A 21,548-nucleotide genomic window follows, 5' to 3' on the forward strand; every position below is an offset into this window, starting at 1 on the left:
GTTATGAGACTCAATATCCTTTCCGATTTCGATCATGTTGTTATGAGGCATTTTAAAGGCTGGACTACAGTAAAACTGATGGTGTTCCCTGAACCTACCAGACTTTTTAGATTATTTTATATAACTTATCAATCATAATATCAACAATGCTGATGATTATTTATAAAGAAATCTGTGGGTGTTAATCATTTGTGAAATAACAGTGGTAAAATGACCAGTATTGCTGCAATATACAGTCATTCTTGGTCCAATATATACGTATATATACACAGTATAGGCAGCACGAGTACTCAGATCTTGTTCTTGAGTAAAAGTAGAAGTACTCAGATCTTGTTCTTGAGTAAAAGTAGAAGCACTCAGATCTTGTACTTTAGTAAAAGTAGAAGTATTCAGATCTTGTACTTGAGTAAAGTAGAAGTACTCAGATCTTGTACTTGAGTAAAGTAGAAGTACTCAGATCTTGTACTTGAGTAAAAGTAGAAGTACTCAGGTCTTATACTTGAGTAAAGTAGAAGTACTCAGGTCTTGTACTTGAGTAAAGTAGAAGTACTCAGGTCTTGTACTTGAGTAAAGTAGAATTACTCAGATCTTGTACTTGAGTAAAGTAGAAGTACTCAGATCTTGTACTTGAGTAAAGTAGAAGTACACAGATCTTGTACTTGAGTAAAGTAGAAGTACTCAGATCTTGTAGTTGAGTAAAAGTAGAAGTACTCAGGTCTTGTACTTGAGTAAAGTAGAAGTACTCAGATCTTGTACTTGAGTAAAGTAGAAGTACTCAGATCTTGTACTTGAGTAAAGTAGAAGTACTCAGGTCTTGTACTTGAGTAAAAGTAGAAGTACTCAGATCTTGTACTTGAGTAAAAGTAGAAGTACTCAGGTCTTGTACTTGAGTAAAGTAGAAGTACTCAGATCTTGTACTTGAGTAAAAGTAGAAGTACTCAGATCTTGTACTTGAGTAAAGTACAAGTACTCAGATCTTGTACTTGAGTAAAGTAGAAGTACCAGAGTGTAGGAATACTCTGTCACAGTAAAAGTATTCTAAATGTTCCTCCAGTGAAAGTAGAAAGTACTCTCCTCTAAATGTACTTAAAGTAGCGACAGTAAAAGTAGTCATTGTCTGATTGGTCCATTTCAGAATAATATCTCTGATATGTTTTATAATGATTGATCATTAAAGTGTTCTCAGAGCTGGTAAAGGTGCAGCTAGTTTGAATGGCTTTGTATACTGCAGGGTAGCTGCTGGATTTACTGCAGGTGAACTACAGTCTGATTTAAAGGAGATTATATTTACCATCATTAATCCTAATCTGCCTAGCAACTAAAGGGATTAAATACATGTAGTGGAGTAAAAGTACAGAGTAGCATAAAATGGAAATCCTCGTTAATTCCCACCTTTGGTGTTAGTTTTAGGGGATTTATACCGAACTGTTTTTTTGAATGAACTTTTTCTTCATTTTTGGCAACTCAAATGTACACAGTATAATATTTGCACGCATTTTCAAAGAAACAGATTTCATTTTGACTCAATTATTATGTTAACATTTAACTTGGATAACTAGATTAAATATGCTCTGATATGTCAGTGTCAGGGGCAAACTATCCTACAATAAACTACCTCATATCCATTTGTTATCTACTGACGATTAAATAATTCTTACCTTTCCAGGATTATATGTGCAATTAAATGGCATAAAATGACTCGCTATGTGTGCAAAGCCTGTAAGACTTTATTTAAAAAGTACAATACAAAGACAAATAAGTCATACAGTCACCTCATTGGCATTTCCTCATTGGCATAAATATCTGAGTAAGTCCATGTCACAGCTGCAGAATAGGAAAGGACTGTACTGCATATTTAGAACCAAAGTGCTCTAATAACTGACAAAACCAGTTTCAGCTCTCATGAAAATAGACAGAAGAATTGAGATCATTTCGGGGGCGGGGGGTTAAATAGACAGAGAAAGAGAGAGCTCCTTTAAATGTTTGACCTTTCTCAAACCCAGTCCCGTCAGTGGAACTTCCCTGGATTTTACCGGGAGTGTTTTGGCCCGCCTTCCTTGTGTGAGCAGTACACGGCACCTCTCACTTCCCCTTATTGGAAGTCTTTCAAGACAGTGACCCGTCAGGAAATGTGCTAAGAAGCATTATCTATTGCAGAGATTTCAGAGTGGTTAAAAACATAAACCATGTCTGAGAAATCACAGGGGACTTTAACAAGATGTATCCCGTGTTTCTACACGCACCAGGACAATGAAAGCAGCCGGCTGGGTCTACTTGCTGTCTGTGACGCTCACTGTGGCACAAAGTGAGTATTTGTTTATTGTCTCTTTCTTCTGCTCTTCAAAGACTTTAAAAAAAAAACTTCTGCTTTTGGAAATCATTTCTAAGAACCAGACACTGGCTTCTTGACAGGAAATGTACAACACAAAGGTGTTTGACGAGTGTTGATTTGAAATATTTGCTGACTGTAAGCATTTTAAGTTTCAAATCCTTCTTCAAGACAAGGACTTAACATGGCTTCTATGGACTGGGGTGGGGGGGGGGGGATGTCAACTTTAAACCCTGTGAGATAAAGACAGTATGATAAGCGAACCTGGGAAGTTGAAAGAAGTAGAGACAAAGTTCATAAGACAGGTTCATATGAATGAGTACACATCCGTAGGTGTGTTGCAACACTGCTTTTCCTGTTTATAACCTGTCAGTTTGAGAAAATAGGCTTGAGAGTAAGTGGTAAGAACTTCCCCTCAAAAGTGAGATGTACAGAATATATTGCCCGCCTTTTCAGCAACAGGTAAAGGCTATTATAAGATTAGAATTGAATTGAAAGGTGTCTTCATGAAGTATAAATATTAACCGCCCTAACAAGTTACCCAGTTAGATAACTTAATACTTCAGGTCAAGGAGAAACAAATGATTGGTTTTTAATCTCTTGTTCAAACGTTATGTTAAAAGTCTCCTATTATGCTCTTTGATGGCATATATTAAAGGCCTCAACAAGTCTCTGACGTGTTTTGCTCAAAATACCAAACAGATCATTGATTTTAGCATGTCTGCTATCCCTCTGTTTCAGCCCTGTTCCTGAAGTGCTGATTCTGTGACTGTCTCTTTAAATTTGAGCTGAAGCTGGCCGCGCCCCTTTGCAGCGTCATGATCTCTCTGTCTGAAGAGAGAAGTTTCTAACGGAGAAACTCAGCTAAACGCTGCCGTGATTAAACCCCATATTATGTTCCAAACCACATCCAGCATTATTTCTGAAACAGTTCTCAGTGTTTACCACTCGAACAGAGACATTATATACAACAACTCTCAGTCCCTCCTGCAGACATCCTGCACAGAGACACAGAGGTGCTGCGGAGGGGATTCAGCTCGCGACTGCAAATTGTGTACGATAGGTTGAGACTTGTCACGTGGGCGGGACGTTGCCAGGAGTTCAAAGTAAAGCCAGCCCACATTTCCGACATGACGTCATATCGATAGCAAATTTGGATCAGCTCGTTTGTACCCCAGTTTTTAGAGGCGTGGGTCAGAAATTACAACCCTCTCTCTTCTCCTAAAAGAGAGGGTTGTAATTTCTGACCCATTTTGGGCGTCTCCTTACACACCGGGGACACATGTATAAAAGACAGCAAAAAGTGCATTTTGCATAATAGGGGACCTTTAAGGAAATGGATTGGAAAGATAAAAGCTATTCCCAGAAAGTGTTGCTCGTAAAGTTGATTTACTATGCACCCTTTTACTGCTGAAGCCATTACGTTACAGGGTTATCTAAGATCACTAAGAGAAGTTTAGGTGAAAATACCACCAAAAAAATGTCCTTTTTCTGTGTTTCTGCAAGCCAGACCAGCCAGAAGCTTGTGTCTGTAGCACACACTTCATGTCAGATAGGTAGGGGTATGCAATCTAAAGTTTTGTCAGAAATCAGGGAACAAGAAGAAATACCGCGACCAGAAAACGTCCCTTTGAGGCCAGCATATCTCCCCTGTAGGGTGCGGCCACAAAGGCTTATCAGTTCTCTCCTAGGTGTGGTGGAAACTTCTGAAGCAATGCAGACGAAACTCAGAGAGACGCTGGAGAGCAGGAAGTTGATGGCAAAACACTGTTGGGTTTACTCTGAGTTGCGGCCGGAGAATTGACAAGACATTTACTGTAGACACGAGTTGCCACAGCGGTTGCAAAACCAATTCTGAAGATCTCGACAATAGGAAGAGGTTTGAACTAGTTCCAAATGGGTAATCAACATTCTTCAAACGCCAGACTAAACAAGCTCAGACAATACGTTTGATTTAAACTGTCATCTAGGTCAGAGATAAGGTGTTTACTGGAGCATAGTGGGCCAGATAAACTGGAGCTAGCTGTGCCTAAACAATAAAGCCAATCTTAGGTCAGCGTGAGCTCGTACCCACTGTGGGAACAGCAAGGCTTCGGAAGCCCAGGCTGCCCCTCCTTAATGAAGATAACAGCACCTGCAAGGCCGTAGAGCCAGGTCAGAGGAGGACAGAGAGAAGAGATGCAAATGAGCTAAAGATTTACAAGCTTACACAAAATATTCCCTAACACTAGGAATGAGACTGCATGTGTCAATGAGATTGGGAAGTGAGCGTGTCCTACAAGACAATGTTTACCTGCTGTAAGACCTCTTTTCCTCATAAACACACAAACAATTTCCGCGAGCACCTATTGTGTTGTACAGAAGGTTCCATTGACTTCATTTGAAAAGTTTAAGATCTATTCAGACACTGTTACTTCATCACCATCTGGCAATTATGTTATTTTTGTTATGCTTTAAGTCTTATAATGGTAGGGAAACACTGTTGTGTGTGTCACCCAATGTTAGTTTCTTCACTCCTATGTAAACAAACACATTTAAGCCCAAACCAGGCTGCAAAAAACACCAGCTTGATGCATTATAGCACAATTGTCAGCACACCTAAACCTTATGTTAGAGGGGAAAACCTTGTAAGGTGAGTAGGTTCTTTCAATCTGACACCTTTGTTTATTAAATAGGTCATATAGGTAAGATTGAGACTTCAAAAAGTCCCTTGCTTGAAAGACGTCAGCATGAAGTCACAGAGGAAATTCTTCACCTAATTTTGTGCAACACAAGAGCGAGCTTAACATGGGAGGCTAAAGTTGGATATTGAAATGTCTTCAGTCGCTCACTTTGGTGCAAGAAATACGAATCGTACCCAGTGGCGTTTCTATTTTTAAAAAACAGATGGGGCACCAACACCTTAGATAGCCTATGTTACATAGGCTTCTGGTGCTTCTGTAAGAGGCCAACAAATAGCTGTAAGTTATCCATGGTTCCCAGGCAACAGCTAGCTGGTCGTCACATACAAAGAGAGAGAGAGAGAGAGAGAGAGAGAGAATGGGGAACAAATGACGTCTCTCCAAAACTGCAAATGATCAACAAAGAGCAACACTGTCAGTGCATACATTTACACACACAACGTGGTGACGAGATATTGGGCGCTATCACAAAGCAATACTTCACAATAACAACAACCACAATGCTTCAGCATGAAAGCACCGTGTAGACTTTGAATCAAATATACTTTCGCTCACCAAAGCTGAAGGCTCACTCGAAAAGAAAAGCGGCACGGCGGTTACCTCCAGGTTTTCTCCAAATGTCAGTGTCTCGAATTTGCGTTCCAGTAAATAGTCAACTTCATTCATTTTCCGTTTTTATTATTTATGACTGGCGACGTATTCTCTCTGCTCTCTCGTCTCCTCTTCTCAATTACACTTCCAAGGCACTCGCACTATCCAATCCGCTCGGGGACATGAGATGACGTTGTAGTGGGGATGCGAGCGCTTTGCCCCACTGGTGCTTTTGTTTTTTGCCGCACACACTGAATAGAAAACTACTCTGAGCATGCGCAGTGTAGTTTTCACAGCACACGTTCATTTTCACAGTGAGGGGCAGCCCAGAGCTCGACCCACATCGCTCAGCCCGGCTCAATGGGCACACTGAGGACTCACTAATCAGACGAACGCAGTCCGAAGCAGCAGTGTAGATGACTACTAAACATGAACTTAAAATATAATTAAACATATACTTTATACATGTTTTTTTTTAAATATTATTTTAATTAGTTTGTGCTGGGCTGTGCCCTCACCTGCCCCTAATGACGAGTCGCCACTGATCATACCATTCTGGAACGATGCTGATATTAAAAGTCTGGTTTCACACACAGCTAAGTGTGAAATCTGAACACAAAGAGGAACACTAAAACTCCTGCAGGCTTTACTTTAGCTTGATACACCTCTTAAAGCCAGTATTTAGATTTTCTTAATAAAAAAAAGATGGTGACGTTTGTAGTCCAAAAGGTATAAAGGACTACAATTCCCACAAAGCCAGCCTCTAAGCGATAGATGGGCAACCTGTGGAAAAGACGCCGTCTAGGAACAGTTTTTAACCCTCTTATGTTTGGCAGTTATACTGTCCTTTAGGTAGAAAGAAAGGACGCCCTAAGTTGTTAATTATTTCATTAGAGTTTTGCTTCTGTGGATTAATTTGCTTTTTGACTATTGTAAAGGCCTATTTTCTTTGCTATCTGTGTAAAAAGCGTGTTATTTTATTTTGAACAAACATCGCGCAATATCACCATCATCCGAGGACCAAACAAGTCAACACAACTGTAAGTAAAACAAATAGAAACAAGGAAGAATGCGTTAGAAAATGTCTGTTTAAGGCGTCTGGTGGCTTGAACCAACAACACAGAGGGAGGACACGACAACAATTGACATCAACCAGATTGCGCCCTGTAGTCCTTAGGTAGCGTTTTTGTTTGCTTACATTACTCACACATTGCAGATGACTACCTCTAAATCAGTAGTGGAAATACACAGCTTCATTCAATGCATCATCGCAAATGTGTCAATACAGGATTTAGTCAGTAGAGCAATATGGTGCAGGTAAACAAAGCAGAGACAGCAGCCTGTGTGCAAATCACTCAACAGTTGGTCATGCTTCCTGTGAACAGTCATAACTGCATGGTGGGATTTCCAGTCCAAACCCTATATATATAGTAAAGCTGTGTGCCGACAATCAAACCTCAATTGCACCGTTGCCTACAGATCTTCTGATCAAAACTGCATGTACAGTTAGGCTAATAAACAATCAAAGCTATGGAGCAAATTAGTAAAATAAAACGTACAGTAAGCGGGGGACAGAAACACACGAGACTTTCAGAGCTTCTGCATTCAATTGCATTTAAATTCGGCAGATAAATCAATCAAAAATAAAGTCAGCTGTCTTACCTGGGGGGTTTTGTTGCCCTCCTGTGTGCAGAGGTATCCAGCGCCAGGTAAAATCCCCAGGCTCGTGCATCGATTTCAGCTCCAGCATCGCGGTGCTGTTTGCATCCTCCTAAATTTCCTCCAAATATGTAGTTTCACCAGACTTTTAATAATCCAAATGTTTTTACTTTCTGTTTGCTCATTTGCTTCGGGTAACTAACCTGTGGCCTGTTTCCTTTGCACTAACTTCGGTTTTTGCACGTGGTCGTAGTGTTGGATCTACGGGAAACCTCAGAAAGAATGGTTGAGCCGCAGTGTTGCCAGATCTGAGAGAAACAAGCAAAATAATAATCAGAGTACATTTACAAAGTACTGTACCTAAGTACGATTTTGAGATACTTTACTTGAGTATTTACATTTTATGCTACTACTTTACTACAGTTCGGAGGTGAATAGGTGTACTCTTCTACTACATTTATTTAATCCCTTTAGTTGCTAGGCAGATTAGGATTAATGATGGTAAATATAATCAGCCCTTAAATCAGACTGTAGTTCACCTGCAGTAAATCCAGCAGCTACCCTGCAGTATACAAAGCCATTCAAACTAGCTGCACCTTTACCAGCTCTGAGAACACTTTAATGATCAATCATTATAAAACATATCAGAGATATTATTCTGAAATGGACCAATCAGACAATGACTACTTTTACTGTCACTACTTTAAGTACATTTAGATGAGAGTACTTTCTACTTTCACTGGAGGAACATTTAGAATACTTTTACTGTGACAGAGTATTCCTACACTCTGGTACTTCTACTTTACTCAAGTACAAGACCTGAGTACTTCTACTTTACTCAAGTACAAGACCTGAGTACTTCTACTTTACTCAAGTACAAGATCTGAGTACTTCTACTTTACTCAAGTACAAGATCTGAGTACTTCTACTTTTACTCAAGTACAAGATCTGAGTACTTCTAGCACCTGTGTATATTCATGTATAATCAGGCTTTCACTCATACATTTAAATGTCGTCCTTCTTGTTTTCTCAAGTACAAGACCTGAATACTTCTACTTTTACTCAAGTACAAGATCTGAGTACTTCTACTTTACTTAAGTACAAGACCTGAGTACTTCTACTTTTACTCAAGTACAAGACCTGAGTACTTCTACTTTTACTCAAGTACAAGACCTGAGTACTTCTAATTTACTTAAGTACAAGACCTGAGTACTTCTACTTTACTCAAGTACAAGACCTGAGTACTTCTACTTTTACTCAAGTACAAGACCTGAGTACGTCTACTTTACTCAAGTACAAGATCTGAGTACTTCTACTTTACTCAAGTACAAGATCTGAGTACTTCTACTTTACTTAAGTACAAGACCTGAGTACTTCTACTTTACTCAAGTATAAAATCTGAGTCCCACCTCTGATAATATTAATAATACAAAATAATCCTAGAAAAAGAATGAAATTGGTCTTTCATTCGTTCAAAAACTGCTGAACATGCGCTAACACGTGAAATGTGGGTTAAACCCTAAACCATGTACTGTTACAGTAAGTGTGTTTTTAATTGTCTTTCCTTGCACTGTCCCATTCAGGCCACTGTGGGGTGTCAGATCTCTACCATGTGAGTGCTGGCTACCTCTTTGTGCTGCGGTGCCCGCCTGAAGACAAACACACCAACGTGACGTGGAGCCGAGAGGGGGGGCACAACCTGCCGCCTGGAGTGGAGGTCATCGACGGCTTACTGTGGTTCCTGCCTGTGCAGATGTCTCATAATGGGTCGTATACCTGTGAGAAAAGGTAAAGAAACTTGAGATTTGAAGGAATCTGAAGTACAGCAAAGGGTTTCTAATATTTTGTTGTAACAATTGAGCCCTATAAGCATCTTAAGGCAGATATAATCTTTGTATTTCCATAATTTAGGGTTTTAAAAAAGCTCTTTTGTAGGTGTCCCTTTCCTGTAGTGTGTTATGAAGGTTTGTGTGCATGTGAACAGTCCGCTAAGTCTAAAATCTACTTTGTTTACTCCCTGAACATCGTGACGTCCCTATGTAACACATGCGCTCCTATTGGCTAGCGCTCCAACACATTGTACATGATAAACTAAGGGTTGGGACATCTCATCACAACAGAGACTGCCAGCTGACCAATCAGAGCAGACTGGGCTCTGGTTTCAGACAGAGGGTGAAAAGAGGTGCTGCAGCACAGGCAGTATGAGAAACATAAAGAGCTTTTTGAACATTAAAGCATGGAGACATGTCCCAGGAGAGACACTACATACTAATGTGAACATGTTTAATGTTTTTAGTCCTGGCTCAAACCCTGTAAAGCATTTAGTAATATTTGGAAAATCTCTTTATAAATACAGTTAGTAAAGTGTCTTTATTTCTTTTTTCTTCTGCAAATAAACAAGATCTGTACAGTTTTGAATGCTGGCTTTTAGGTTGACCTGTCCTGAAACTGCCTCACCGTTTATTTATTTCCTTAGGGGTAAGACTGGATTGAGGGTGACCATCGGGCTGTCAGTGTCCAGTGACGCGTGTCCTGAAGGACCTGAAACCATATCCTTCGCTGAGGACGTCAGCAGTAGTGTTCCCTGCAAACAGAAAGAGATATTCAAACTAAATACCGAAAGGAATATACGATGGCTGAAGGTATGCACAGCTCCATGTGCTCTTTGCTCCATTTTTATGTGCTTTACGTTTCTTTTCTTCTAATTTAGTTTTCTAATTTATCACAAAGGACCAATCAATGAAAGCATAAACATGAGAACAGCAAGTAGTGTTGATTTTCAGGGACAACATTTATTCTTTATTTATGGTTTGGAAACAGATAGGTGTTTTGGGATTTCTGTCCTCTGCATTATTGCTTGAAAAATGCAGCACTGCCCCCTGTCGTTCACATCCGGAACATGTGTGCTGACATGTACCCTACCAATGATGCCAATGATGTTGAGCCTGGTTCCTTTTAGTTGTGCTGTAGTAAAGAATGTATAAGTACAGTAGAACATAAAACTATTGTATGTACACTATCAAGCTTGTTTGTGTGGTATATTTAAACCATGTCAAAATCATCACACACACAGTGAAAATTGGTCCTCTGCATTTAACCCATCCTAGTACTAGGACCAGTGGGCAGCTATTGTACAGTGCCCGGGGAGCAATGGGGAGGGGGGATTGGAGGTGTCTGGTGCCTTGCTCAAGGGCACCACAGCAGGGCCTAGGAGGTGAACTGGGACCTCTCCAAGTAGCAGTCCACTTTCCATATTTCAAGTCTGTTCGGGGACTTGAACCGGCAACCCTACGATTCCCAGTCCAAGCCCCTACTGACTGAGCCACTGCTGGACAGTTTTATGGGAGGTTATGTGTTCTTGACTTGTTCTGGACTCCAAGAAGTCACTGTTTCTGGCTCAGATATTCTCCATTAATTCAAAATATACTTCTGATTTTCTTTTCATTTTATTTAAGTTGTCTTATCAAGGCATACAAATGTGTCTTTGTCCCACCCATAAAACACGTCCCCTGTTGGTCAAACTGTGTCTTTGTGTGAGGCATTAACATTTTTGGAAAGTGCTCTTCAGAGGGATCAGGTCCAACCAGTATGTAGTGTCTCTCCTGGGACATGTCTCCATGCTTTAATGTTCAAAAAGCTCTTTATGTTTCTCATACTGCCTGTGCTGCAGCACCTCTTTTCACCCTCTGTCTGAAACCAGAGCCCAGTCTGCTCTAGGAAATGGGAAAACCTCAAAATGGAATAATAGACCCTCTTTAAACATGATCTTGTCCTTACCGTCACTCCAGGACTGCAAACCAGTGCAGCGGTACACATCTGTAGATAAAGACGGATTAATGAGACTGAATGGATCCTCAAAGAGGGATGCTGGGAAATACACCTGCCTGGTAGACTTCACCTTCAACGGCCAGAATTTCACTGCAGCACGCAGCATACGGCTGAATATCACAAGTGAGTACTGCAGGTCGCTCCAGCCTGAACCGTCATGAGCCTGGAGAACCATTCATTTATTTTAGTCAGATTTTCATTCAGATATGCTGATCATGTGTTTTCTTTTACAATGATTACGTGTCTTTAGAGATTGGCACAGTGATTGCAGCCGAACCTATAGTGGAGTACCCTCAACAGGCAGTGGTCGTGGTTAAAGAGGGTAAGTGTCACTCTTTCACAAATTCATAGCAACACACACACTGTATGTCTGTCAGGTTTGAGAGGTGTCATCTACTGACAATATCACTGTCACTTCCTGCTGTAGCCGGCCTGTTCTCTATTGAGAATTCAGAGTAAAATGAACAGACTGGTCTACTCGAAGTCCTGCAGCATTTTATAACTATGAAGAAGGATTCCTACTTTAGTTTGAGCTTCTTTTTTTTTGTGCATTTACCTTGTCAGACATCTTTAATTCCTAATGATAGGAGGAGGAGCCACTAATAGGATATGGACAAAAAAAAATACCCAACAACTTATGAGCATCAGAAACATCTTTTCTTTTGTCCATATCACCGTACATTTTAGAGTCTTTTTGAAGTTGAAATGTAAAAGTATTCATAGGACTTATTTCAGGTTGAGTATGATGAGCTGCTTTGTTCTCTCACTGACTTCCAGGTACGCCAGTGGAGCTGAAGTGTAAGGCCTACATCGGCTATAGTGAGGACAATGACACCGAAATGTTTTGGTTTGTCAACAACACTTTCAGCGATGATTTTGATGGACTCAAGGATTCCTGGCACCAGTGAGTTTTATTTGTCCCATCATGTTGTTTCATGGAGACCATGTACTGGCAAAATAAGATGAGCTACTACACACTCCTTGACTAGTCGTGAAATCACAAGATGACAAACATTGCAATGCATTTGTGTACTAATTAAATAAGACGATGAACATTTTGTTTCTGGGTTAGGTAAAAACATTAGGCCACAAACTGGACTTCATAGGGATCGAATACTCTAGTACAGAGGACATGTAATGCTCATTTCCAGGTTCATACCAGTATGTAGTGTCTCTCCTGGGACATGTCTCCATGCTTTAATGTTCAAAAAGCTCTTTAGTTTTCTCATACTGCCTGTGCTGCAGCACCTCTTTTCACCCTCTGTCTGAAACCAGAGCCCAGTCTGCTCTGATTGGTTAGCTGACCGGCTGTGTTGGGATTGGTCAACCACTTAGACATGTCTCTTAGCCTATCACGTACAATGTGTTGGAGCGCTAGCTAATAGAAGCGTGACAGTGTGATGTCACTATGTTAAAGAAGTAAAAGAAAATAGTCCAATGAGGCGTTTCATGCGGGGGGACGGTGAGTGTGTGGGAGAGAAACTCCCTCTGGGGGGACTACAGGGATTTTAGCCTTTGCAGACCATTTACATGCACACAAACCTATATAAGACACTACAGGAAAGGAAACACCCCAAAATCAAAATAGGGCCTCTTTAAAACGAAGCAGAATGAAAGATAAAGAAAAGCATGAAGACAAAACTTTCATTTCTTTCTATATTACTATGACTGATCGATAGCTGTATGACTGTTCCTTTCCCTTTTAGTGTTCACGAAGGCGGCAGAGTGAAAGGTGTGTCCACTCTGTCCATCCCCAAAGTTCTCCGTCAGTTCATCAATGTCCCGTTTTCCTGCTGCGTGCAGACCTCCATTGGACACAAATGCGGAATATTGTGGCTCCAAGAAGGTATTTTTTTTCTCCATTATCCAAGACAATGTAGACCCAAAGGAATGTAAAACTTTAAGCACCACATTAAAATCCCAAAAGGTTTCAGCCCTGACATACAGTATCTATCTGTGTTTAGTGTTGTAAGTACTTTTGAGTCTTTCCCGGAGCAAAACACACAGACTTTTATCTTGGAAGATGGAAACAAAATCTCCATGTTTTCATATGAGGTTTCCACAGACGTGATCCTTCATGGAAGATTTCCCGGACAACATGTTTATCTATTTTGTTTAACATCCCCCTCCTCTCTCCAGCGGACCACCGTGCCCTCTACACCAGCGTCTCTCTCTGCATCTCAGCCTCCCTCGCTGTCCTGGCAGCGACCGCTGCCTTCCTCTTCTTCAGAGTAGATCTGGTGTTGGCCTACAGGAAACTGTTGAGACATTTCTCCAAACAACAAAGTAGGTGTTTGTTTGTTGAACGTACTTTTCTCTAGAATCTTCTGACTGTAAGCCAGCCTGAAGTCTGTTGTTTGTAATAATTGCACAAGACGTAAATGATGTCAGCCTTATTGAATGAACACATTGAAGCTTCTATAGAAAAGTGAACATTTTCGGCACATTTTCAAATGAGTATGTAGTGTCTCTCCTGGGACATGTCTCCATGCTGTAATGTTCAGAAAGCTCTTTGTTTCTCATACTGCCTGTGCTGCAGCACCTCTTTTCACCCTCTGTCTGAAACCAGAGCCCAGTCTGCTCTGATTGGTTAGCTGGTCGGCTGCTGTGATTGGTTTACTGCTTAGAGATGTCCCGCCCCTTAACCTGTCACATACAATGTATTGGAGAGCTAGCCAATAGAAGCGCAAGTGTAACATAGTGATGTCATTATGTTACTGAAGTAAACAAAGGAGTGTAATGGAGGCATTTCAGGCAGATTTGGCTTTACAGAGACATTGTCCTCTCTACAGTTTCAGACGGGAAGCTCTACGACGCCTATGTGAGCTTCCTCCATCCAGACACGCTGACTTCGGATGTGACGGCAAACTTCGCCATGCAGATCCTGCCGAAGGAACTGGAGACACAGGGCTACTCGCTGTTCATCCGAGGACGGGACGACTGCCCTGGAGAAGGTCAGGACACAGTACCACACACTCTCACTGGGTTTACATTTAAAGTTGCCTTGGGGAGTTTTATTGGAAAAAACACTGTTTGGATGAAAATGGAGAATCCAAAATGCAGATATTTCAAATGCACTTGAGCACTTGATATAAGGTAAACAATCACAGTGGATATTTTGGCATTGCAATTGCTGCGTTCCTTAGGTGGTGCATTCAGAGACACTCTTGCATGCGACATTACTTTGTGGTAACATTGTCCCCAAAAGATAAACAGCCGACCAATTTGGTGAAACTGACTTTTAGCATTGAGAAAATATCCTGCATAATGTACTGTCCAGATTGCCACTCAAAATGTTGGGTATGCCGCCCAATGACTGGTTGTGATGGACTCAAGAGTTCTTTTCACTGATATTTATTGCAGTGCTCAGTCTTGCTGAAACACGTACAGTAATATACCGTAGAACTACATGTACAGAAAGACAAAAGAAAATACAGTTAGTCCAATTTGAACATTTTTTATACATCTTAAAATATTTCACAATATAATGAAAGCAAAAGAAATATGGCTAATCCTGACCACTTTTGCCTTGTGGTGTATTACATCTGTTCCGTTAGTCACTCTCTGAGGTCATAGAGAGTGCAGGGAAGATGTGGTTCAGGGGCCATATGGTGGGCAACCTCCGAAGTACATTAGGGGGCCCCTATGAACGGACACATGTCATTTAGTGAGGCATACATTGTCATTGATTCCTCCTGTGAACACGCACACACATTTTCTTCTATAAATTGTATGCACAAAGACAGTTCGGGGGGACTTCCACAACTGGCTCTGGGAACCTCGTATTGCCCGTGTTGGTGTATGCAGGGCCGGCCCTGGGCATAGGCGAACTAGGCGCCTTCCTAGGGCGCCGGATTGGTGGGGGGCACCCTCTAGTGGCGCCATTAAGCATACATCTTTCTCTTAACAAGGGCCGGCCCTGTGCATAGGCAGTATAGGCGAATGCTAACATTGTATACAGAGCCAATCATGGCCCTTCACTACTGTTTGTTTCAGAAGATTGTGTTTATTCTTTGGCAAATGGTAAATTTTTGTTACCATTTTGATTTCACTGTAATGATGAGTCAGTCCTTTAGCTCAATTCCTTCTGTTTCCTGTGTTCTCCTGCAGCGGTGCATGGTGTCATCTCTTCCATGGTATGTCGGTGCCGCAGGTTGATCATCATCCTGTCACCAGAGATAAAATCCTCCACTGAGGGAAAAACAGATGAAGTAGAGCCCCTGTGTGACAACCAGACGCAGCTTTGCTATGAGCAGAAAATCGGCCTCCACGACGCTCTGACCCGCAACGAGCCCCGAGTCATCCTGGTGGAAATCGGTGAGCAAACACTCGTAGTGTTTATAAAACACACCTGAGAGTAGTAGGTATATTTTCAAGGTCTCGGCATGAAAGTGAAAAGTAATTTTAGCTATTTTAGGAATAGAAGAACATGTATTATGTTGACATACTTTGTACTTTACTTGAGTATTTCCATGTAATTCTACACGGTGATGGGAAGGAAAGTACTCAAGTATGTATTTATACATTTTGGAGGCACATGCACTAGTATTTTTGCTTTTATGCTTCCTTATACTTCTACTCTACTACATTTTGGCTGCAAATATTACATATACTTTTTACTTACTACTTGTATTTGACGAAATAGCTAACTTTTGCAGGTTTTATATCATTAAATCAACTAAAACACACACACTATTATGGATGGAGATACCTGGGAGAAGAAAAAGTCATCAGTCATCTCCTCCTCTTAACAGCTGTCAAATTATGTAATTAATACTATTCCGAAAATAGCCTCTTTGGATAATGAGTACTTTAGGATTTGGTCTTTAAGTATGTTTTGCTGCTACTACATTACTTAAGTAACATTTGAATCGCCTCCATTGGACTCTTTTGTTTACTTCCGTAACATAGTGACGTAGTGTATATTTAACACTAGCACTTCTATTGGCTAGCGCTCCAACACATTTTACGTAATAGGCTAAGGGGCGGGACACCTCTAAGCCGTTGGCCAATCTGAACAGAACCTGCCAGCTAACCAACCAGAGCAGACTGAGCTCTGTTTTACTTGCATTAGGATCTGAAGACTGGTTCCCCCATTGCTGTAAACTAACTGTAATTACCAGAAGCTCTGAAATGTGTCAAGAGGAAACATGCTCAAATTGTCTCACTAATTATTGTAAAGATGTACATTTATGAATCTGTGTATTTAAATATATGGTCGTCATTTTATGATATTCCCCTATAGGCTCGGTGGATTACAGATGTCTGCCAGAGTCTCTGCGCTACATCCAGAGGAAACAAGGAGCTTTGAAGTGGAAGAAACCCTCCCTCAAAACCAAAAAACATATCAAGTTTAGCTCAAACAGAAACTTCTGGAAGCATCTGAGGTACCATATGCCCTCAGTGCCGGCAGGGAAACAACACACTATTGTTTAAACCCAGTGAGAAATGTGATGCTATATGGGAATATTTATCTGGATAAGAAGACTTTCCCGCTGAAGTTTCTTGCTCAGGGACACAACGACATGCTGACTGCAGTGGGACTCAAACCTACTCTCCCCTGATCCGAAGCTCCCCGCAATAATACACCACAGCGTTGTTTGTATACACGTAATGGATTACGTATATACAAACAACGCCCATTGTCTGACTCATTGGTCTGTGAAAGCATGCCATGTGGTTGCAATCTGGACAGAGAGACATCTGCTGGATTTCCTCCTGCTATGAAACAGGAACATTTAATTTGCTCCACATGTTACAGACTTTCCTCTTTGGCTATTCCACATAACTCTACAGGTCTCAGGGGTTGCAAGTGTAATTTACTATTGTAAATGTTGCCTTTATTGTATATATTCAAGGCTGTTGTGGCTTGGTAATTAGACAGTCAAAGTTTTGATGTTAAAATGTCCTTGTACTTAATGAAGAAGAAAAAAGACATAACAAAGCTCTGTTTTTAACGGTAAAATATTGATCAGAAAGAAATGTGAACGCTCATGAAGGGAAAACTTTTATGAAGGTCCACAATTTCACTTCTTGCACTCAGTGTTTCAGTGCTACATTGAACCTGGAATGACCTACTGTATTAGACCTCATTTTTGCCCTGAAAACACTGTATGTATTTATTATCTGACAACTGCGTGAGTTTTTATTAAAATAAATAATATTTATCCTGATGTGTGGGCCTTCTTTTCCACAGGAGCCAATTTAACTTGCGTCTTGGGTAAGTTTCAAACAAAAGGGACAACTTTATAACCCCCGAACGCCACCTGGCGCTCCTTTCCCAACTGTGTGCGTCACTTTTTAGTGTCCCCCTGGTTCCTGTTCTGTTTGAGCTTCTTGCAACCTGATGAAGATGACAAGTCTTTTGCATGTGTTTGGGAACATTTGTGTTTTTATATTTGCATTCTTTTTAAGCTGCAGCGGGTTTCTCCTAACGGAAACGTTTTCGGTCGTTGTAGCGTGTTTGCACCTGTCGTCCACCGTAGGAAAGGGTTTTCCAAAGACATGTGTAATTTGTTCTGAATGGAAATGTATGTTAGTTATTTTCCCACAGTGATATCAACCTGTATTTCATTACTGCTGAGTCATGCTATGCCTCAGGGTGTCATTAACACTTTTTAAAAGTTATTTTTTGGGGCTTTTTGCCTTTAATTGGATAGGAGAGTGACAGGAAAGTGGGGGAGAGAGAGAGACGGGGTGGGATCCGGAAAGCACCAATGGTCGGGAATCGAACCCGGGTCGCCGGCGTACGGTGAAGGTGCCCCAGCCAGTTGCGCAACGGCCGGGGCCTGGGGCCTGTCATTTTACCCGCAAAAAAAGTAATGGGTCTCAGGAAAAGAATGTTTGACGAATCCACCTTATTGAGACTTGTATGAGCCAACTACTTATTTGGTGACAGTGTCATGGGAACATGCAGTGACGTGCGGTGAGGGGAGGCAGGTGAGGTCATCATGAAAAGTAAAATGAAGAAATAAATTTAATGATCATATTTATCCAGTTGTTTGTATTAAGTTATTTTCCTTTTAATTTCACCAGTTTTACATTATTTTGATCCAAAATCGCTGAATTTTCATATTCACGTTCAAACACTGAGAACGGCTGCTCGGTGAGGCACCAACCTGCTGACATGCTATACAGTGAGACTGTAACTGCTGTCTGTATGTCGCTATTAAAATGTTCAAACACTCTGGCTATATTAACTAATTTCCATACTTTAGCTGGTGTATATAATATACAGTGTTTTTTGTCAACTGTATGCAGTGGCGGCTGGCGAACATTTTTTTGGGGGGGGGGCGCAGTTGGGCGGCACGGTTTAAATAGCACTTTTTTAGAGGTTTAGCTTAAGACAGTTGGTTAGGTGGCTGCGGCCACATTCGTGCTTCTTACATTTTTGTGTGAAGTGCTTTAGATCCTTCATCCCGGTTGTAGTCCAAAGTGTTTCAGTCCCAGGACTTTGAAATAACAGACAAGGGAAACAAAAAAAGGCATTGCTCACTGTACAACCAGCTAACCAATTCTGCTTAGCATACAAGTTTGAGGAGAAAGTCCGAGTGTAGGTTCTCCCGCGATCAGTGGTCGTCTGTTGAATGTTTAAATCCGGACGCTCGGGTCCCAAGTCTTTCAATTTCTACTTTTCGACATCTGATAGTCGATGAAACGGTGTTTTAAGTAGAGCTTGCACGGAGTTCTCAGCCATCGATGTCGCCATATTCACTCAATCTAAGTTTCAGCTTGCTACGGTGCTGCTCTTTACGCTTGTGGTTAGGGAATGATAACGATGCTGATTCGCCGAAATAGTCCAATCGCGTATCTAAGGATGTCACATTGAACTAAGAAACAATGCCATTGGCTGTGGGCGCAAAGAAGAAGTTTCATCCCCCAATGAAAAGCTATCCTTGCTAAAATGACTGAGAAAAGTATAAGCTCTCCCATAGACTCCCATGTTATCGGCGCCCACGGACGGTAGCCGACCTGCCTATTCTCAGAAAAGGCGAATGGCAATATATTATGTCCGGACACATTTTAGCAGTTCTTGACAGTGGTCTCCCATACACATTTAACCCATAAACACGGTACATTTCTTATTTCAATTATGTTGTATATATAACGTTTTTTAACTCAAAAAGTCAGGGTGGGCGGCGCCCAAGCGCCCACTATTGACGCACCGCCACTGACTGTATGTCTGTAACGTGTCTCTTGTGCTGAGCAAAACCGCTGCGAAGAGAGACTAGGTGAGGCACGCAGTTCTCCTGCCTCATGGCAGTGGGTGCTAGTGAGTCCAGTTCAAATCTGATTGTGATGACGTCAGTGCCTCGCCAGCCATGAACTTCACCGCACGTCACTGGGAACACGTAAACACAACCATAAAGTTATTTCCCGTCTTCTTCTCAGTTCACTTATAACATACCGCTGATGATGAATTATCACTCAATGCGTCATGTGGATAATTGAGTTACTTCGAACGGCATCGTTAACATCCATTAGAATGATTCATTGAGTAGGCCTAAGGCTTTTCCAACTCTGTCGACTTCAATGAACTGCAGAAATAACTTATTACTCAATTATGAGGATGAGACGTCCCTGGAAACTTTGCTGATCACCCAAAGACTTTGTGGAGTCATCTGTTAGGGAAAGCTGTGAACATCAGGGTGTTTTTTGAAGTGACTTTTCCCGGGTGGACCGTCTGTAAACTCACATTCTTTTCTACACCAGCAAACCCAGTCACAGATGTTGGGGTTGTGCATCACCTCGGGTTATCGACGTTTGATTACAAAAGCAAAACAGCAGCGTGCCTCACTTTGTAAAAATAGCAGGAAACAGGTGCTCAAACAAATAGTGTTCAAAGCTATTGGCACAACAGTGTAACTCTATTAACATTCCTGTCTCCTGTGAGGACTGTAATCAGCGCTGTGGAAACCTTGTTTCTTGGGGTCTTGTTCTCGAGCGTGGGATGGATGGATGGAAACCTTGCCATTTTGGAAGGATCCTGATTGGGCCTGTCTGTAATCATGCAATGTAAATATTCCTTGTTGTTTAGCTAGTATTTGGCTGACCATGGACCAAAAATATTGCTACAAATGAAATGCCAATGTTGTTTTAAAAAATATCCAGGTGTGGGAAAAGAAAGGCGCAGTAAACTGAATTATTGAATCATAGTTTGTCTAATGATGGGATCTTTGTTTATGCGTTATTTAACTTAACATTTTAAGTTCAACCATGTATGAGAGAGAGTGCTCTTACAGGCTTGTATAGCTTTACTGGAAACTAAAAACTAATGTCCTAAGCAGGATCTCCCTTATCAACATATTCTATGAATCTTGCACAAACATTTCCTGTTCAGCTTTTCAGAGAAACGTCAAGTTGTTATCTTTGTTGTCTTATTCACTTTCTGTCAAACATCCTGTACAGGCACCTTTCTTCAACCTCAATCTCCAGCCTTATATACCGGAGAATAAACCCCTTAATATTGTTTTTATAGACTTTTTTTGTCAAATCCATGCAACATTTTGTTTGATTTTTGCACATTTCTAAACTTTATTTATATTTTACTGTTGTATAATGCTGGACAGTTTGCTTTCTGATACACAAGTTAACCTTTTTACCCAAAACACATATCTCTTCCCCCAATCATAGGCCACTATAAGCTCACACTGCCAGTCATTGTGGTCTGTTAGGGTTAAAAACCACATCAGATGCTAAAAATATGAGTATTCTTCATACATTTGATCAAGGTTGAGAGGTTAACATATGTAAACAAAAAAGAAGAAACCAAGATATAAAAAAGGACTTTATTGATCGTAAAACCCGCTTTTCATGAATCATATCCAGGCAGTAGCCTAACACTGAAACACATGAGCACATAGTACAGTTTAAAAAAGCAGGAATAAAATCTGAGCTGACAGAAAATTATCCGTTTTAGTTTAACACACACAGTTAATCTCACACACACTATTTTATGAACATACAGGTTCAATTGCTGAATTAAAAAAAACCACGAAGAAAAACTGTGGGTGTTTTGCCAAAAGCTCTGAAGTAGTTTGAAACCCGGTTGCGAAGAAACCATCGAACGAAAAGAGTATAAATAAAGTCCAATAAGTAACAAACCATTGCTCCCATACCAAACCACAACACTCTAATGCTGTGGAGGCCCTATACTGTACACAATGGAGCCTTTAAGTGTTTATGAATTCATTTTTCCCAGTACCTGATACGAGTGGACAGAAAATGAGGAACTTCAAATCTCTGTGTACTCCTTAAAAATCACTTACAGTCAATGGGTTGGTTCTGTGGAGACCCTTGTCTACATTTCACTGAGTGGAAACAGTGACTGTGGGTTGAAAGGCATTAGTTCATTGTGGGGAGACACCAACAGGACGCTGCAGTGTGCGTTTGTTGTTGTCAGTGTATTTTGGCAGTGTATGACATGACATCAGGATTTTTACTGGCATCCCTGCAGGTCA

At 41.0% G+C, this 21,548-nt stretch overlaps 2 protein-coding genes and 1 long non-coding RNA gene across 5 annotated transcripts in view; 2 read left to right on the top strand and 1 right to left on the bottom strand.

Moving 5' to 3' along the window:
• Positions 1 to 7,567, bottom strand: part of LOC134866928 (uncharacterized) — a 44,404-nt gene extending 36,837 nt beyond the window's left edge. Inside the window, exon 1 of one of the 2 annotated variants that reach the window (XR_010166091.1) lies at positions 7,264 to 7,567. This is a non-coding gene — a long non-coding RNA (uncharacterized LOC134866928). Of the gene's footprint in view, positions 1 to 5,565; positions 5,812 to 7,263 lie in introns of those variants that run through there. The other variant, XR_010166092.1, reaches the window with a different exon arrangement.
• LOC134866927 (interleukin-1 receptor type 2) overlaps positions 1 to 9,500 on the top strand; it is a 46,931-nt gene extending 37,431 nt beyond the window's left edge. The window contains exon 11 of the transcript XR_010166090.1: positions 9,443 to 9,500. The gene's annotated coding sequence lies outside the window, so the exon portion shown is untranslated. The remainder of the gene's footprint in view (positions 1 to 9,442) is intronic.
• LOC134866925 (interleukin-1 receptor-like 2) lies at positions 2,039 to 17,261 on the top strand. 2 transcript variants are annotated; one of them, XM_063887151.1, is made up of 11 exons: positions 2,039 to 2,305; positions 8,844 to 9,048; positions 9,737 to 9,902; positions 11,049 to 11,211; positions 11,339 to 11,410; positions 11,866 to 11,992; positions 12,795 to 12,934; positions 13,228 to 13,374; positions 13,881 to 14,042; positions 15,199 to 15,405; positions 16,334 to 17,261. In XM_063887151.1, the coding sequence occupies exons 1-11, from the start codon at positions 2,251 to 2,253 to the stop codon at positions 16,522 to 16,524; spliced, it is 1,635 nt and encodes a 544-aa protein (XP_063743221.1). In that variant the 5' UTR covers positions 2,039 to 2,250; the 3' UTR covers positions 16,525 to 17,261. The 2 variants fall into 2 exon arrangements, with proteins under 2 accessions (XP_063743221.1, XP_063743222.1); XM_063887152.1 differs by lacking the exon at positions 2,039 to 2,305 and adding an exon at positions 6,129 to 6,641.
• The last annotated feature ends 4,287 nt before the right edge of the window (positions 17,262 to 21,548 follow it).

Source organism: Eleginops maclovinus, chromosome 7 (genome assembly GCF_036324505.1).
Source record: "Eleginops maclovinus isolate JMC-PN-2008 ecotype Puerto Natales chromosome 7, JC_Emac_rtc_rv5, whole genome shotgun sequence".
Classification (NCBI taxonomy): domain Eukaryota; kingdom Metazoa; phylum Chordata; class Actinopteri; order Perciformes; family Eleginopidae; genus Eleginops; species Eleginops maclovinus.